Source organism: Dama dama, chromosome 26, assembly GCF_033118175.1.
Source record: "Dama dama isolate Ldn47 chromosome 26, ASM3311817v1, whole genome shotgun sequence".
Taxonomy (NCBI): domain Eukaryota; kingdom Metazoa; phylum Chordata; class Mammalia; order Artiodactyla; family Cervidae; genus Dama; species Dama dama.
In genome coordinates, this window is record NC_083706.1 from 50257419 (window position 1) to 50275337 (window position 17919).

At 45.0% G+C, this 17919-nt stretch overlaps 1 protein-coding gene across 1 annotated transcript in view; it reads left to right on the top strand.

The window, feature by feature from the left end:
• SLC22A1 (solute carrier family 22 member 1) overlaps nucleotides 1-4060 on the top strand; it is a 35881-nt gene extending 31821 nt beyond the window's left edge. The window contains exons 10-11 of the mRNA XM_061130283.1: nucleotides 1398-1497; nucleotides 3952-4060. Of these exons, the coding sequence (XP_060986266.1) occupies nucleotides 1398-1497; nucleotides 3952-4060 (209 nt within the window). The remainder of the gene's footprint in view (nucleotides 1-1397; nucleotides 1498-3951) is intronic.
• The last annotated feature ends 13859 nt before the right edge of the window (nucleotides 4061-17919 follow it).

Consider the following 17919-nt stretch of genomic DNA (forward strand, 5'->3'; position numbering starts at 1 on the left):
ATGCTAGGTTATCACTCCACTTCTGCTTCCAGGTCTTAACAGTTGACAACGGACACAAAGGGACAATGGGAATCCAAGTTTAGTACCTGGTTTGTTACTGATTATGTTAGATTGGAGGAAGAGGAGGGAACTCGTCCGCTTCTCCCCAAACCTTCCACTTAGCAGAGGGCAGATCGACGGCCCATGTGTGGAGAGCTGCCATGTCTGGGCCAGGTGAACCCATGAGGGTAGGGTGGAGTGGGAGTGGATGAGCAGCAAGAGAGGCTCACACTGCCCACATACACATCACCTAGGCTCCCTGCCCTATATGTGTAGTAGCTATCATATACACTGTATGTTTATAAATGGGCGTCCCAGGTGGCGTGGCGGTAAACAATCTGCCTGCCAGTGCAGGAGATGCGGGTTTAGTCCCTGGATTGGGAAGATCCCTTGGAGGAGGAAATGGAAACCCACTCTAGTATTCTTGCCTGGAAAAACCCACGGATAAAGGAGCCTGGAAGGCTGCAGTCCATGGGGCCACAAAGAGCCAGACTTAACTGAGTGACTGAGCATGCGTGCATCGTTTATATCATACAATTATATATCATATTACATTATATCATATATATATACATATAATAAGGGCTTCCCAGGTGGTGCTAGCGGTAAGGAACCTGCCTGCCGATGTAGGAGGCAGAGATGCGGGTTTGATCCCTGGTTTGGGAAGATCCCTGGAGGAGAGTGTGGCAACCAATTCCAGTATTCTTACCTGGAAAATCCCATGGACCCAGGAGCCTTGTGGGCTACAGTCCATGGAGTCTCAAAGCATCGGACATGACTGAAGTGACTTAGTGTGTGTGCACGCATACAGTTGCTACATATATACTTTACATATATAGTTACTAGTCAAAATTGAGTTTGCTATTGTTCCCAAGGTACCTGAACCAATAAATCCCCCTACTATTTAAACATCAGGTGCTTTAGAACTGTATTCTTAGGTACATGTACAATGAGGCTTTCTGGGTAGCTCAGCTGGTAAAGAATCCGCCTGCAATGCAGGAGACCTGGGTTGGATCCCTGGGTTGGAGGAGGGCATGGTAGGTAACTACTCCAGTCTTCTTGCCTGGAGAATTCCATGGACAGAGGAGCCTGGTGGGCTACAGTCCAAGGGATCGCAAAGAGTCGGACACGACTGAGCGACTAAGCACATTACAGGTGTACAAGGAGGGAAGTGTTTCCTTTTGTTACTCTGCCATTTCCCCATTATCGTATCGCTTTTAATTTCCTAGACGTCCCTGACTTTTGGAAGTGGCCCTCACACATGTATTGCCTACACATCTCTTTAGTTAGCTGTCATCATCTGTAAATGGGGTTGGCCACGCTCTAATGGCTCCATGTTGAATCTGTCTTGTTTGAAGCGGCTTTGGGGCTGGTTGCCGGGGGAATGACGCTGCTTCTTCCAGAGACCAAGGGGATCACTTTGCCAGAGACCATCGAGGATGCCGAGAACCTGCAGAGGTGAGCCCTGGCCACTGAGGGACCCAGGGGCCCATGTTAGATGTGCCTTCCCTGTTATGAGCGCTCTCCATTTCCTGTCTCCTGGGAGAGATTTACAGGTCTTGTTCGGCCTGTTTTCACCCCCAGAGCTGCTACAGAGAGAAACACAGCGCAGTGACTGTTGGCTAAAAAGGCAAGCAGGGATAGCAGGAGTGTACGTTTTCGGTTGACAGTCATCGGCTCTAAACCACGAGATGCAAGGTTATGTCTGTGATGCTATGCTGACCACGTGGAGCACCATGGCCCCTAGCTCACCCCACAGTTGTTGGAAGCTATTTTTATATCAATCTTCTGTCTTTTTCATGACTGTTGGTTCAAACTCCTTAGTGACTTTCTTCACAAAGAAGAATGACTTAAAACTTTCACTCCTGTAACAGGGACAAGTGCTTCAGTGGAGTCTCGGGTCCTACCCTTAAAGCCATCAAACAGGAAAAGGAGAAAAAGTGTCTGATGATATAGTCATTACAGGCTGGTTCTCTGGATTCCATGTGAGGACCCACATGTCCCTGGGAAGTAGAGAGAAGAGACTCTGGGGATTCATTAAGGCTTAGGTTCAGTCCAGGGGCAGCCACCTACTTGGCCATGTGACCTTGGGAATGTCATTGAACCCTCTAACCTTCATTTCCTTGCCTGAAAAATAGCCACAATAATACTTAATTGAGAAGTCTGCTGTGAAAATTCAATGAGGTTAAGTAGGTGACAACGACTTATCCACTGCCTGGCACATAGTAGGTGTTCAACAAATCTTAGATTCTTGCCATTCTTCATGCACATTGTGTGATTTCCTCAGTGATTCTCAAATTTACTCTGCAGAGGAGTCACAAACGGAGCTTGCTAAAATGCAGATTCCTAGGCCCTTTAGGGTTTTTTACTTCATAACTGAATGCGGGAACCTGATCTTTTAATGACAGTCAATACCCATCAATGCACCTCGCTTTGAGAAATTCTTCATCTCTCAACACTGATAAGGGACACACACTCTATTTGAACTGTAAGCACATTTTGTCACACGTGTCGTAGACACAAATAGCTACACATTTGTCCTTGCTGAAAATATCTTCCTTTGGTCCAAGGAGTAGACACATACAGTTAAGGTTGACTACCTGGTTTTGAAAAGTTTCGTTATAATTTGTTAATAGGCACTTGGTCATCTTTTACAATGTTTTGTTTATCCCTTCACTCCATCATCAGAGCCCTTCCTGCCCTGCCAGGGGAGGCCAGGGCTTCTGCCTGGAGCTCTATGCTGCCATGGACACCCTCTCTTCTTGATAATGCCTTTCACTATGTATAATCCCCACTTATTTCATTATCTGTCTTCTCAGCTATATGAATTTCTTAAATAGACAGAGCATTTCAATGACACCTTCTTGGGACTTCCCAGGTCGTCCAGTGGTTAAGACAGCATGCTCCCCAAACAGGGGGCCTGGGTTCAATCTCCAGTCAGGGAACTAGATTCCACATGCTGCAACTAAAAGATCCCACGTGCTGCAACAAAATCCCTTGTAGCCAAATCAATTGATCAGTTAAAAAATGACACCTTCTTCCCTACTTTCCAGGAAACAAGGTCAGGGAATGGGAGCGATGGGAACTCTGGCTAATAGATGGCTTGCAGTGCATCAAATTCACTGAGTTTCAGATGTCATCTCACCCCATCCTCTCAAAACACTGTGAGGCAGCTGTTGTCATGAACACATCTAGTCTATGGATAAAGGAAATCATGACAGATACCCCCGAGCCCCAGCTTCAAAATGGAATGCTGACTCTCAGGTGATGTTGTGAGACAGAACAGATGCTCTGTGGAAGGGTCGGCAAACCCTTTCTGTAAAGGACCAAAGAGTAAATATTTCCAGCTTCGGGGACGTTCCATCTTTGTCACCAGGTTCTGCCCTTTCAGAACGAAAGCAGTCACAGTTCATAAATGAACGGGCATGGCTGGGTTCCAGCACAACTTTATTTATGGACATTGACATTGAAAGTTCATCTACTCTTCAAGTGTCAGGAAATAATATTTTACATTTGACTTTCAAAAACTATGTAAAAATCTAAGAAACCATACTTAGCGCACAGGCTGTAGTGAAACAGGCGGAGAACCAGAACTGGCCACCTGAGGTCTCTGCTGACCCTGTTCTTCTTCATCACCTGCTGTGTATGTTCTCACCTTCTCTTTTGAGACTTATTCCCAGGTGAAACTTTGCAACAGATTCTTAAAATGCCATTGTTGATTTTAACTTAAAAACTAAAAAGAGGTTTTTATTTCTTTGGCTGCATCGGATCTATAGTTGTGGCAGGCAGGATCTAGTTCCCTGACCAGGGGTTGAACCTGGGGCCGCCTGCTTTGGGAGTGCAGAATCTTAGCCACTGGACCACCAGGGAAGTTCCTATTGTAACTTAAATTTTTCTTTTTGGTTGCTGCAGGAAAGCAAAACCCAAAGAAAACAAGATTTACCTTCAGGTTCAAACATCAGAACTCAACGCACAGGCACCCGAGAGAGATGCTTCGCAGGGGACCGCGTGGCAGAAATGAGGACCGAGTTCTCACCTGGAGAGATATTCAGAAGCCCTGAGCTCTTCCTCCCACCCGCCTGCCCTCAAATCAATACCAGTTCTAAAGAATGCTCACTGTGCTTTGTTCTATTTTGTTTTCTTGAAGTCTCTCAAAGCTCTGGCTATCTTTTATCTACTTATCTTCTCTAGTGAGAGCTATTGGTGGTTAGCAGGTACTTACTTATCCAAAGTATTTTGAAAGCCCAGTAGCATTTACATACTCTTAGACCAGAGGCCTCTGTCATTGGTTTCCTAGAATAAGAATTGTTTTATTCACTCTCTGTAAGAAAACGTCTTTGTAGGCATCATGTTGGCAAAAGTATTTTAGCACGTAGGCTCCTTGGAGGACTACTGGTTTATGAACATGGTGACTCTTCCAGCCAACTCTACCCTAAGCATGCTTATACACCTGGGATGGCACAAAACCGGCTCCTTATTCCAAGACCAGAAGGTCTATAAGACTTTTTGGGGGAAGAGTTTCTGTGACCTGCATTTTAGGAATGCTTTATTCTATTTCACTCTTGCTTTTAGTTCTTATTGGTGATTCTAGAAGATGAACTCATTTGCCACCAATGGAATATCACAGTGAACCTATTAGAAAGAAGAGTTCAGCTTACTTCTTTTTATAATTTTTTAAAGACATTTTTTGACTTCACTGACTGGCGTGTGGGATCTTAGTTCCCTGACCACAGACTGAACACATGTCCCCTGCATTGGGAGCATGGAGTTAACCCACTGGACCATCGGGGAAGTCCCAAGTTCAATTTACTCTGAGTTAGTAGTAACTGGTTCAAGTTCTAGTTCAAGAAGTGATTTTGTTCCTGGAGAACACAGAAAGTTTATTCATTTTAAAAGTTCTTTACTCGTGAGACAAACCACAAATGAGGACCCTTCAGAACACACTGTGGGAGAAAAGATTCTAATGCAAATTGGAGGCGTGATCAAAGACATGTGGTTGTATTATAAACACTTCTGGACAGATTGGCTAACCCAAGGGATGGCCTCGCGGACTTGAGATGTCAGGATTTTGTTCTGGGCAGCATCTGATCTTCCTTTGAGAGTGGACATGGGCTAATTGGAAACCTGAAACTCTGCTGTTGGTAAAAGAACAAAAACAATCAGCTAGATTTGAATTTTTTTAATTGTAAATAAATAAATAACCAAAACAAAACCACATCTGGGCCCATGGAGGGGACCATTTCAGCTCCATTTCAGCTTCTCCCAAGCAAAGCCCTGATTCTGAGTCTTCTCTTTCTGACTGTCACAGTTATACTCTTTATTTACTGGTAGCAAATACATTAATTGCAGGCTTTGAATCCGTTTTTCAAATGTGTATTAAAAAATACCCTCTCTGATTTTTCTTAGAATCTTGGGCAAAACTTCTGAAGAAGGCTTTAGACACAGAGGATGCTGTTGTTTTTCAGTTGCTAAGTTGTGTCTAACTCCCTGCAACCTCATGGACTGCAGCACACCAGACTTCCCTGTCCTTTACTACTTCCCGGCGCTTGCTCAAACTCATGTCCATCAAGTCGATGATGCCATCCAACCATGTCATCCTCTGTCGTCCCCTTCTCCTCCTGCCTTCAGTCTTTCCCAGCATCAGGGTCTTTTCCAATGAGTCAGCTCTTTGTCTCAGGTGGTCAAAGTATTGGAGCTGGGTCATTGTTAACAATAACAGTAAAACCTCTGATTTTTGTTCTGCTCAGAAGACATGTCTGGACAAGGCAGACACGTGGTTCTGAGAGAAAAGCAGGCCACCCTTGAACATCACAAGGGTTTGGATCAGAGTGAAGCCTGTCTGAACCATGAAGGAGTGCTTCTCTGCCGACCCGGGAGCAGCTTCTCCAGGGCACAGGATGAAAGCCATGCGTCAGGAGGGGACACTGGGCTCCTGACTCCTGGCTGTGGCTACAACAGAGCCAGAGGCAGCCCTGCTGGGGTCAGGGGGTGGGGCACAGAAGGCACGCGAACACTTGGAGCACCTGGGAGGTGAGACTCAGGCCTCAGGACGCAGAGGGCTCTTGGAAAGGGCGTGGCAGCCATGCATCCCCAGGCCTCCTCCCTTCAACATGCATCTACTGAGCACCTGTTGTATGCATGCCTCTGTCATCTTGGCCTCTTAGAGAACCAGAAGGCAGCTATAGATGTGCTGGGACGAGTGTCCACACAGGGACTCACAATAGAAATGACACCTTTGTGAGGTCATTTCAGTCATCCTGTTGGACGTGGCGGAGCAGCACAGCCAGCCTCAAAGGAAGCAGAAGGATGTGAGGGTCTCAATGACCGCTCCCCAGTCCTGCCCCGATGTTTCCTGTAGTGTCTAGAACCCCACGTTTAGAGATTTCTCCCTGCAGATCTTGAAAGCTAATCCCTAATGGCTGAGAGCTAAGCCCTGATGAGACAGAGGAAGCAATGAGGGTGGGGCTGCCTGCCTGGTCGGACCCAGTGGGGACAGGCGGGCGGGGACAGTGCCTATAGAGGGCGGGTGACTGCAGGACAGGAAGCGTGCTCCCTGGGACACAGCGTGGCCCTAAAGTGGCAACGTTATGTCACAGAAGGTGACCCAACCCTGGAATGAGCCGAGTGTGACTCCCACGCCTCCTCCACCATCTGCTGATTTTATGGCCTCGTCCCAGCTCCAGGCCACCTGATCTCCACATCTGCATGGCCTAGGGGACCCTCTGAGCTCCAAATGGAGAAACCACTGAGCCATCCAACACGGGAGTCCCTGCACCAGTTGCTAAGGGCAACCTGTCCTATTGTCCACCCCATTATATCTCCTCCCTGCAGGTGAAGTTTCAAAGTCTGATATTTTAAGATGTCGGTGGAGCTCCCTGGGGGCGCGTTAGTCTAATGCAGTGGTTTAAATGTGCCTGTAACTGAAATCTCCCAAATATCTGAAGCTTAAACAAGCTAAAATTTCTTTCTCACATTGAAGAAGCTCGAGGCTGTCTGTCCGGCGCTGGCTGATGGCTTGGGGACTGGTTCTGGCACCACCATCTCATTGCTCTGCTGGACAGGGCTTCCCAGGCCCCAGGTGGCTGCTGGGCACACCCATTGTACTCACACCCACTGCAGGGGACGGGGCACGGCGGGGAGGTCACTTCCTGGAAGAACGAGGACTTCAGATAGAAGCTAAGTCCGAGAAACACAAGATTGCATTTCCCACACATATGAATTTCGTGGTCTGAGAACTCGTGAAGTGATGCCATACACATCGGTCTGCAAGTTAACATTCTTCCGTTACAGGCCATGTGGGTCTGATTCTTTGTAATGACTGTACTGTGATACATTGAGCAAGAGAATTGATTCAGCCATTTCTGTTCCTAGAATTTGGTCCCCTTCACTGGAAATCAAATGATAGTGCTTTTGTTGTTGTAGTTGGCTTTCCTGCCCCATCCTGCTTTGCCACATTCTCTCTGACTGTCCTTGGAGTGGCCAGGGGGGCCATCAGGACTGCAACCTGGCACCACTTCCTGACCAGGCCTTCCCTCCTGGACAGTCCACGATCTAGTCCCGACCTTTCAAGCATTTTGTGAGCTAAACACATTTTTCTTGCTGATCCAAATTCTGTTTGACTCACCTTACCAATTCATTTTGTTCTCTCTGTCTTTCTCAAACATTTCACATGCCATATTATGTTACATATAAAAATCACCCCAAACATACAAGACTGTGTGTAAAATTTCTTAGTAAGTACATTTTCCAAAATTCTCCAAGTGAGGCTTCAACAGTACATGAGCCGAGAACTTCCAGAAGTTCAAGCTGGATTTAAAAAGGCAGAGGAACCAGGGATCAAATTGCCAGCATCTGTTGGATCATAGAAAAAGCAAAAGTATTCCAGAAAAACATCTACTCCTCCTTTATTGACTACACCAAAGCCTTTGACTGTGCAGATCATAACAAACTGGAAAATTCTTAAAGAGATGGGAATACCAAACCATCTTACCTGCCTCCTGAAAAATCTGTATGCAGGTCAAGAAGCAACAGTTAGAACCAGACATGGAAAAACAGACTGGTTCCAAACTGGGAAAGGAGTACATCAAGGCTATATATTGCCACCTTGCTTATTTAATTTATATGCAGAGTGCTGGACTGGATGAAGCACAAGCTGGAATCAAGATTGCCGGGAGAAATATCAATAGCCTCAGATATGCAGAATATACCACCCTTAAGGGAGAAAGCAAAGCAAAGAGCCTCTTGATGAAAGTGAAAGAGGAGAGTGAAAAAGCAGGCCTAAAACTCAACATTCAGAAAACTAAGATCGTGGCATCTGGTCCCATCATTTCATGGCAAATAGATGGGGAAACAATGGAAACAGTGTCAGACTTTATTTTCTTGGGCTCTAAAATCACTGCAGATGGTGACTGCAGCCATGAAGTTAAAAGATGCTTGCTCCTTGGAAGAAAGCTATGACCAACTTAGACAGCATATTAAAAAGCAGAGACATTACTTTGCCAACAAAGGTCCATCTAGTCAAAGCTGTGGTTTTTCCAGTAGTCATGAATGGGTGTGAGAGTTGGACCATAAAGAAAGCTGAGCTCTGAATTTATGGTTTTCAACTGTGGGGTTGGAGAAGACTCTTGAGTGCCCCTTGGACTGCAAGGAGATCCAACCAGTCAATCCTAAAGGAAATCAGTCCTGAATATTCATTGGAAAGACTGATGATGAAGCTGAAGCTCCAATACTTTGGCCACCTGATGTGAAGAACTGACTCACTGGCAAACACCCTGATGCTGGGAAAGATTGAAAGTGGGAGGAGAAGGGGACAACAGAGGATGAGATGACTGGATGGCACCACCAACTTGATGGAAATGAGTCTGAGTAAGTTCCAGGTGTGGGTGATGAACAGGGAGGCCAGGTGTGCTGCAGTCCATGGGGTCTCAAAGAGTTGGACATGACTGACCAACCAAACTGAACTGACATTTTCCAAACATCTCAGTTAAAAATTTTGCTCTGTTTTAGTTAAATAAGTTCCTTCCCACTAGGTACTATATTGTTGTTCTTGTTTAGTCCCTAAGTCTTGTCTGACTCTTTTGTGACCCCAAGGACTGTAGTCCACCAGGCTCCTCTGTCCATGAGATTCTCCAGGCAAGAATACTGAAGTGGGTTGCCATTTCCTCCTTCAGGGGATCTTCCTGACCCAGGGATTGAACCTATGACTCCTGCATTGGCAGACAGATTCTTTACTGCTGAGCCGCAGGGGAAGCCCACTAGGTACTATACTTACTTTTCAAATGCAAGCAAACGTGTTGTGACCTTCTTCCCTTCGAGGGATGTGGAGGGAGGCTGCTGTCCCCTTGGGAAGTGACCTTGTAGATCCCAGGAACCACGTGGCCTTTTCTTTAGCAGATATGCCTCCCTAGGTCCTTTTGGGAATGAAAGGTGAGTTGGGAAGGTGATAAGAAAACAAAGAGATGGCTAACCTGTAACTTGTAAAACTGGAAGCTCAAAGCTGCCTTCTAGGTTAACAATGGAAGGACAAAGGGCGTCTTTAAAAGAAGGGAAGAAAGTTAGAACAAAGACGTGGAGTATAGGGCACATCTGAGCACGTGAGCCCCGCAGAGGTCAGGCAGTTCCCACATCCCACCCACCACCTCCCTAACTTGCCAAGAGAGAAACACGGACACAAAAGATGGCCTTGTGTCCTTCATCTCATTCTCAGTTATGACAATGACAGGATGAGGTCTGTCGTGTGCCTCCTCTCATCCCAACCATAACATCCTCCATCATTTTCCCCCAACAGCCTGAGAACAGAAAGGATCATGGTTGCCAAGCGGCCCAGAAGGTACACACTGCCTGCTTTTCACCACCCTGGCTGCTGATGTCAGGTGGAGTCTCTCCTGGCTCCAGGCGAGTATCATGGGGGTATTTCAAGTGCTAACAAGCAGCTGAGATAAGAACTTGGTGATACATGGGCCTTTCTTTAAGTCTGATTCTAGTTTTGTTTCCGCGTATTCCTGGAAGGAGGGTCTGGGCTTTTAGAGATCACACCTGTTCATTCAGTTAGCCTCGTTCAGAGAAACCTCAGTGTTCATCTGTTAAGGGAACCACTAACTGAAACTGCCCACCCTGGCCGGGCACCATAGTAAACCACTTACACAAGTTATCTTAAACAGGAGGTCCTGGTGAGGAAAGTGGAACTAACAAGCGACCACCAACCGGAAGGATTCGGGAAGAGTCAAAAGGAGACACCAGTCCAAATGTCCTACCAACGTCCCAGAATCCACCTCTCTGGAATCCATCTTGGTGCCACCAGGAAGGACCCTGAGTCAGAACGATTGGCCAGAGACAATCCCATCACCATAAAACCCGGCTGTGAGTCACATAGTAGCACAGTCCTCCTGGGTTCCCTCACCCTCCTGCTCTCTGCTCAGGCGCCCCTTTCCAATGACGTCTTTTGCTTTGTAGGCATATGTGTCTCCCCAGACAATTCATTTCTGAATGTTAGACAAGAGCTCACCCTCAAGCCCTGGAAGGGGTCCTCCTGGGAGGATTTCAGGCCCTTCAGCCTCCATCTCTGCGACTTCTCCTCCAAGTGCTGACGTCCCCTCTGACGCCAGACACCGGTGCCCGTGATCCACCCTTTGCAAATTACTGTCCATCCCAAAACTCCTGACCTCTCTCTATCTGTTCAGAGAATGTTTGGTTTTTATCTGCTCTGTTATCATAGTCCCAGACACTAATATTAGTGATAAAATCTAGAATTGCTCGTCATTAAAGACCAAAGCAATATTGTAAAGCAATTATCCTTCAATTAAAAATAAATAAATTAAAAAAAGAAAAAACAAAAAATACCCAAAGACTCACAAGGAAAAATCAGGATAATTCATTGCACCAAAAATGAAATCTCTTAAAAAAAAAAAAAAAAAAAAAAAAAATAAAACCATGTAACATTAGAAAGGCAAAAAAAATTTAAGTGTTCTTTAAACATTTGCTAGTTGATCTGTGAACGGGAAGCTTTTGTGACCTAATCTTAGTCTCAGTCCAAATTTGAACTTTTGACTAGTTGTCTTCAAAATATTTGTAATATCACTCAGAGCTGAGGCTCCCTCTGAGGCTGAGGCTGCTCTGCCTGCTGTCAAAACCCACTGACTCACCTCGTGTGCACTCAAGGCACCCAGATTTTAGTCTCCCATACAGTTTGTCTAAAAGAAATTAAGATCCCAGGAAGAGCTGCTGTGGCTAGACCTAGAGACAAGGAAACTCCAAAGTTCAAAAGTGGGAGGAAACGTTTTTGGCAAACAACAAAGACTGTCAGAGATGATTAAGGTCGTGTTCAAAAGACAAAGATGCCCACAGTATGGAGGGCTCCTTGTGGCCCAGCAGGGACAATTTCAACATCATAAAATTATAGTAATTATAGTCTGTTGGAACAAGCTGAGACTATAAAAAGAGTCACAAGTCCATGATAATACTTAAAAGGAACACATAGGAATTGTGCCAATGAAAAAGCACACATCCTTGCCTAATAAAGTTTAGAAGGCATTCTATTAATTGTTCAACACAAATCATATGAGTGTGCTACTCAAGGTTAGATTAACACCAAAGTTAACAACCATAAAGAAGAAACAGATGTAGAAGGAAAGAAAGCACGCTTAAAATATATTATGTCTATGATTTGATTGTTTTATTTCATTTTTTAATATTATTTCTTCTGAACCATGATCATAGTGAAAGTTTGCAGCTGTGAGCCATGAATGACAGCAGGATTCATGGCTTCCAGAGGAGAGGAGCTCAGTTTGGAGCCAGAGATGAGGCTTGGTCACTTGGAGCATTTGCATAGCAGAGTTTTATTAAAGTATAAAAAGAGATAGAGAAAGCTTCTGACATAGACATCGGAAAGGGACAGAAAGAGTGAGGGTGTTTCATACCAGTTAGCAAGCTGCTAATCAGATAAAAGAAACACCTTAAGACTGAAAGTGTCACACCAGGCCCCTCTCCCACAACGTCTATTTTGACATAGATTGGCACAAGGGGAGTCATCCCCAGCCATAAAACAATGACATGACTCTTGAAGAAAGGCAGATTTCCAAACAAATACAGTTTCATTAACTGTATTTTAAGTAGTTAAACTGTAGTTTAAGAAAACATTTCCATAAGTAAGACGTACTGGTTTGCTGAGACTTGATCAGTTCAAGGTTAGGGAAAAAGGTTAGTTTTAAGCAGAACTGGTTTAAAGAAAGGCAGATTCCAAAGCAAATCAGTTCAGTTCAGTTCTGTCACTCAGTCCTGTCTGACTCTTTGCGGCCCCATGGACTGCAGCACACCAGGCCTCCCTGTCCATCACCTACACTTAGAGCTTACTCAAACTCATGTCCATCAAGTCGGTGATGCCATCCAATCAACTCATCCTGTCATCCCCTTCTCCTCCCACCTTCAATCTTTCCCAGGGTCTTTTCCAGTGAGTCAGTTTTTCTCATCAGATGGCCAAAGTATCGGAATTTCAGCTTCAGCGTCAGTCCTTCCAATGAACATCCAGGACTGATCTCCTTTAGGATGGACTGTTGGATCTCCTTGCAGTCCAAGGGACTCTTAAGAGTCTTCTCCAACACCACGGTTCAAAAGCATCAATTCTTCTGTGCTCAGCTTTCTTGAGAGTCCAACTCTCACATCCATACATGACTACTGGAAAAACCATAACCTTGACTAGATGAACCTTTGTTGACAAAGTAATGTCTCTACTTTTTAATGTGCTGTCTAGGTTGGTCATAACTTTCCTTCCAAGGAGTAAGTGTCTTTTAATTTCATGGTTGCAATCACCATCTGCAGTGATTTTGGAGCCCCCCAAAATAAAGTCAGCCACTGTTTCCCCATCTATTTGTCATGAAGTGATGGGACTGGATGCCATGATCTTAGTTTTCTGAGCTTTAGTTGAGCTTTAAGCCAACTTTGTCACTCTCCTTTTTCACTTTCCTCAAGAGGTTCTTTAGTTCTTCTTCATTTTCTGCCATAAGGGTGGTGTCATCTGCATATCTGAGGTTACTGATATTTCTCCCAGCAATCTAGATTTCAGCTTGTGTTTCTTCCAGCTCAGCATTTCTCATGATGTACTCTGCATATAACTTAAATAAGCAGGGTGACAATATACAGCCTTGACATACTCCTTTTCCTATTTGGAACCAGCCTGTTGTTCCATGTCCAGGTCTAACTGTTGCTTCCTGACCTGCATACAGGTTTCTCAAGAGGCAGCTCAGGTGGCCTGGTGTTCCCATCTCTTTCAGAATTTTCCACAGTTTACTGTGATCCACACAGTCAAAGGCTTTGGCATAGTCAATAAAGCAGAAATAGATGTTTTTCTGGAACTCTCTTGCTTTTTCAATGATCCAGCAGATGTTGGAAATTTGATCTCTGGTTCCTCTGCCTTTTCTAAAACCAGCTTGAACATCTGGAAGTTCACAGTTCACGTATTGCTGAAGCCTGGCTTGGAGAATTTTGAGTACTACTTTACTAGTGTGTGAGATGAGTTCAATTGTGTGGTAGTTTGAGCATTCTTTGGCATTGCCTTTCTTTGGGATTGGAATGAAAACAGACCTTTTCCAGTCCTGTGGCCGCTGCTGAGTTTTCCAAATTTGCTGGCATATTGAGTGCAGCACTTTCACAGCATCATCTTTTAGGATTTGAAATAGCTCAGCTGGAATTCCATCACATCCACTACCCTTGTTCCTAGTGATGCTTCCTAAGACCCACTTGACTTCGCATTCCAGGATGCCTGGCTCTAGGTGAGTGATCACACCATCGTGATTATCTGGGTCATAAAGATCTTTTTTGTATAGTCTTCTGGGTGTCCTTGCCACCTCTCTTAATGTCTTCTGCTTCTGTTAGGTCCATAATGTTTCTGTCCTTTATTGTGCTCATCTTTGCATGAAATTTTCCCTTGGTATCTCTAATTTTCTTGAAGAGATCTCTCATCTTTCCAATTCTATTGTTTTCCTATATTTCTTAGCATTGATCACTTCCAAAGCAAATACATAGTTTCATTAACATGGCTTAAGAAAAACATTTCCATAAGAAAACTGCACTGGTTAGCTCAAGGTTTGAGAAAAATTAAGTTCAGGTGGAACCAGGGGTCATCATGACAAAGCAGGAATAGAAAAGAAAAAAGAAATGCCTGCCACTTGCAGTTCATTTCCTTCTGCCACTTGGGGACCCCTAGCCTTCCTGTTAACCCTCTCAGTAGTATATCTCTTCTTTTATTATTTATTTTTTTTAATTTAGTTTATTTATTTTTTGGCTGCGCTGGGTCTTCATTGCCGCTGTTGGGCTTTCTCTAGTTGCGGTGAGAAATGGGCTTCTCATTTCGGTGGTTTCTTTTGTTGCGGAACATGGGCTCTAGGTGTGAGGGCTTCAGTAGTTATGACACTCAAGCTTAGTTGCTACTCAGCATGTGGAATCTTCCCAGATCAGGGTTCAAACCCATGTCCCCTCCGTTGACAGGTGAACTTTTAACCGCTGAATCACCAGAGAAGTCTGGTTTGATTGTTTTAAATGGAAACATGTTGGTCATCCAGAATTAAACTCATCTGGAAGTGAAAGTGTTAGTCGCTCCATCGTGTCCGGCGTTTTGTGACCCCATGGACTATGGCCAGCCAGGCTCCTCCATCCATGGACACCAGGCCAGAGTACTGGAGTGGGTTGCATTCCATTCCCTTCTCCAGGGGATCATCCCAACTCAGGGATCAAATCCAGGGCAGTGCAGGCAGAATCTTCACCGTCTGAGTCACCAGGGAAGCCCCAAAAATCAGGGAAGGCGACCCCCAAACCCTTCCTTTCCCAGCGAATATTCCACCCCTTCATTTGTAGCCCCTTAGAACTGGCTTGCTAAAGAAACCCCTGCTCTCCCTCTAAGAGCATATTCTTGCTTAAATAAACTCTCACTTAACTTTCTTAACGTCCCTGCTTCCTTTCTGAATTCTTTCACGATGAAGAAAGAAGCTTACAATTCACCAGGAGCAGCATCAGGCTTCCCCTGAGTCCCACAGACAGCAGAGGAGTGCTTTGCTCAGGATGGAATGGGGGGTGTGGGGTGGGGGGTCCTGGGAGTGTGGAAAGAGAAAGTGGGACGGGGAGCCCTCCCCTCAAGGCTAAGGTGTGGGGACGCCCAGAGTTATTGGGTCAAGACAAAGACCTTCCATTTCAATCACACCAAAGGTACCTCTCGAGTAGGGAGGCAGCCCATTTTTACCCATTTTGGTAAAAAAAAAATTCTATATGTGAAAAATCCCCCCCATCTCAAACCCCTAAAAGGCCAGAGGCCAACTCCAAGACACAAACTGAGGATTCCATGCTGAAGTGTTACTATTCCTAATATACAAAAGGCTCTTACCTGTTAATAAAGAAAAGCAGACGATTTCGAAGAGAAAATGGGCGAAGGGCAAAAATAGTCACGTCACAGCTAAAAGAAAATTGCCAAGAAATTTGAAAACAGGTTCAACCTCACTGCTCAAAGAAGCGCAGGTGAAACAGCCTTGAGGTGTGATCTTTGGCGGATTCACTCGGCAAGACTGCATGCCAGTGGCTTGTGCATGTGCGGGTGTGAGAGAGTGTGACTGAGGAGTGAAGCTGTGGGTGGGGACAAAGGCACGGAAAAGCAGCCCCTTCTATGGTGTGTCGGTGCAAGCAATTTCTAACACCTTCTGAAGGACAGTTTGATACTTGCAGCAGAAGTCTTTAAATGTGCGTCACATGGCTAGTAAACAGAGCAATCCGTCTCAACATTAGGTCAGCCTCTTGCCGGTTGCAGACACAAAGTCAAACCTCTCTCTCAAGGCCTTCCTCACTTCTCTCTGACGCTGTCTTCCCTCTTCATCTTCTGCTGTCTATTCACCTTTGCCTAGTGTGATCTATTGGAGAACCCTGTTTAATCGGTTTCATGGGACTTCCTTTCATTCAGGACATTTGCTCTTAATGAATCCCCTCTTCTCTGGATGCTTTAGAAAGAATGGCTCACTAGTTGAACTTGGCCAAGTTCTCTGGAGCCATGTTTGAAAGGAGAGGGAGGGAATCGCTTCTTTAGACTTTCTCCTTTGTCCTCTCGTTAATTACCATGCCCACCATACTTAGCAGTCTCTTGCCTTCCAAAGAGAGAAAACCGTGGTTTTAAGATGTGTTTGAGCTGAGACAGTGATGTGTCATTGTCTGACCCTGGACGGTCATGTCCAACAGACAACTAGGCATGGCTTTGGAGGAGTCCCTGGACAGCACCAGGGGCTGCTCTCCTTTGAAGACCCAGGAGTAGGTGTTTTCCTGGCCTCCCAACTCAGCATGTCTCGGAGAAGAAAACAACCTATGTTGCCAGCTGTGGGAAAACATTGTGTGATAAGGGGGTTAAACAGAGCCTGAGAGAGGGGGTGGAACTTCGGGACTTTCTCCCCGTTGAAGGTCCCACCAGGAGACGGGAAGCCCGGGGCAGGGATGCGGGGATGTGGGGAATACTTCCTGGGTGGGAGCGGCCTCTCAGATCAGAATCAGCCAACATGCTAGTTAGCTGTGATGGCTGAGGCTCAGAGTCTAAATGGTCATTCAGGATAGGGAATTAGAAAAAGAACCACAGGATAATCTCAAAGTAAGAAAAATGAAGATGAAGATAAAAGCAGAAAGTAATAAAATACAAAACAAAGATGAAAGTAGAGACTGAAATTAACTGTACTTCAGTAACATTTTAAAAATATATTAAAAAAAAGTTGATATCGTTAAAATAAGACCACAGGCCCCAAATGGAGTCACTTGTACTACATCAGGCTACCAAACCAGGGCTTAATACCTAACTTAACTGAAGCTTCAGACTCCACCAGAAATACAGCCTTAACCTGTCGGTCAGATACTTTCCGGTCAACACCTTCTCCATCCCCAGAAGGAAGGTGAGGTGGTCCACCTAAAAGACCCCTTTTCCCCCGAAGAAAGATGACCTGAATCTGAAACAATTTTGTTTCCATGTTTATGCCTTCCTTGTCCTGCCTTTGGGGCTTCAAAAGTGGCTCAGTGGTAAAGAATCCGCCTGCCAATGCAGGAGACGTGGGTTCCATCCCTGGGTCGGGAAGAGCCCCTGGAGAAGGAAGTGGCAACCTACTCTAGTATTGTTGCCTGGAGAATCTCATGGACACAGGAGCCTGGCGGGCTACAGTCCATGAGGTTGCAAAATGGTTGTACGCGACTTAGCCAACGAGCACACATGCACTCTCTCACATCCATCCTGTCTTTAGAAAATTTCCCTTTCTGCCACCCTTTGAAGCTTCCTTCCACACAATGCATGGGATGCTGCCCGGTGCCTGAATAGTTCAATAAAGTCAATTGGATCTTTAAAATGTACTCAGTGGAATTTTTCTTTTTTAACAGGATGCATACACTTGTTTGTGTGTGTGTGTGTGTGTGTATGTGTGTGTGTTGTACATTAGAAACAAGGAAATCAGAGAGACAAAATGTGGAATAGTTGTTACCTTTGGTGTGATGGAGGCTGGACCAGGAATGAATTCAGAAAAGAAATCTTTATCAGTGACCCATCTATCACATGTATTTTTATAGGCACCGTATCCTGCCTAACACATGTTTTTTTTAAAAAAAAAAAAACATGCATTGCAGAAAATTGAGGAAATGCCAAAGTTATGAAGAAGAAAATGTAAAACTACCCTTTCTCTCCATCTTAATGTTATTTCTCTTTGAACCATTTTGGATGAAAGTGTTTCTAAAATATCTTTTATTTTTTCTATCTTTCTGAAAGAGTGCTTGAGAATACTTGAACCTGTTTCTGTGATTTCTGGTTGCTTTGTGGACAAAAATGCCTGTGTGATGCTCTAGGCACTCACGGCCTCAGGACCTCTGAACCTACTCTCAGAAGTGTCC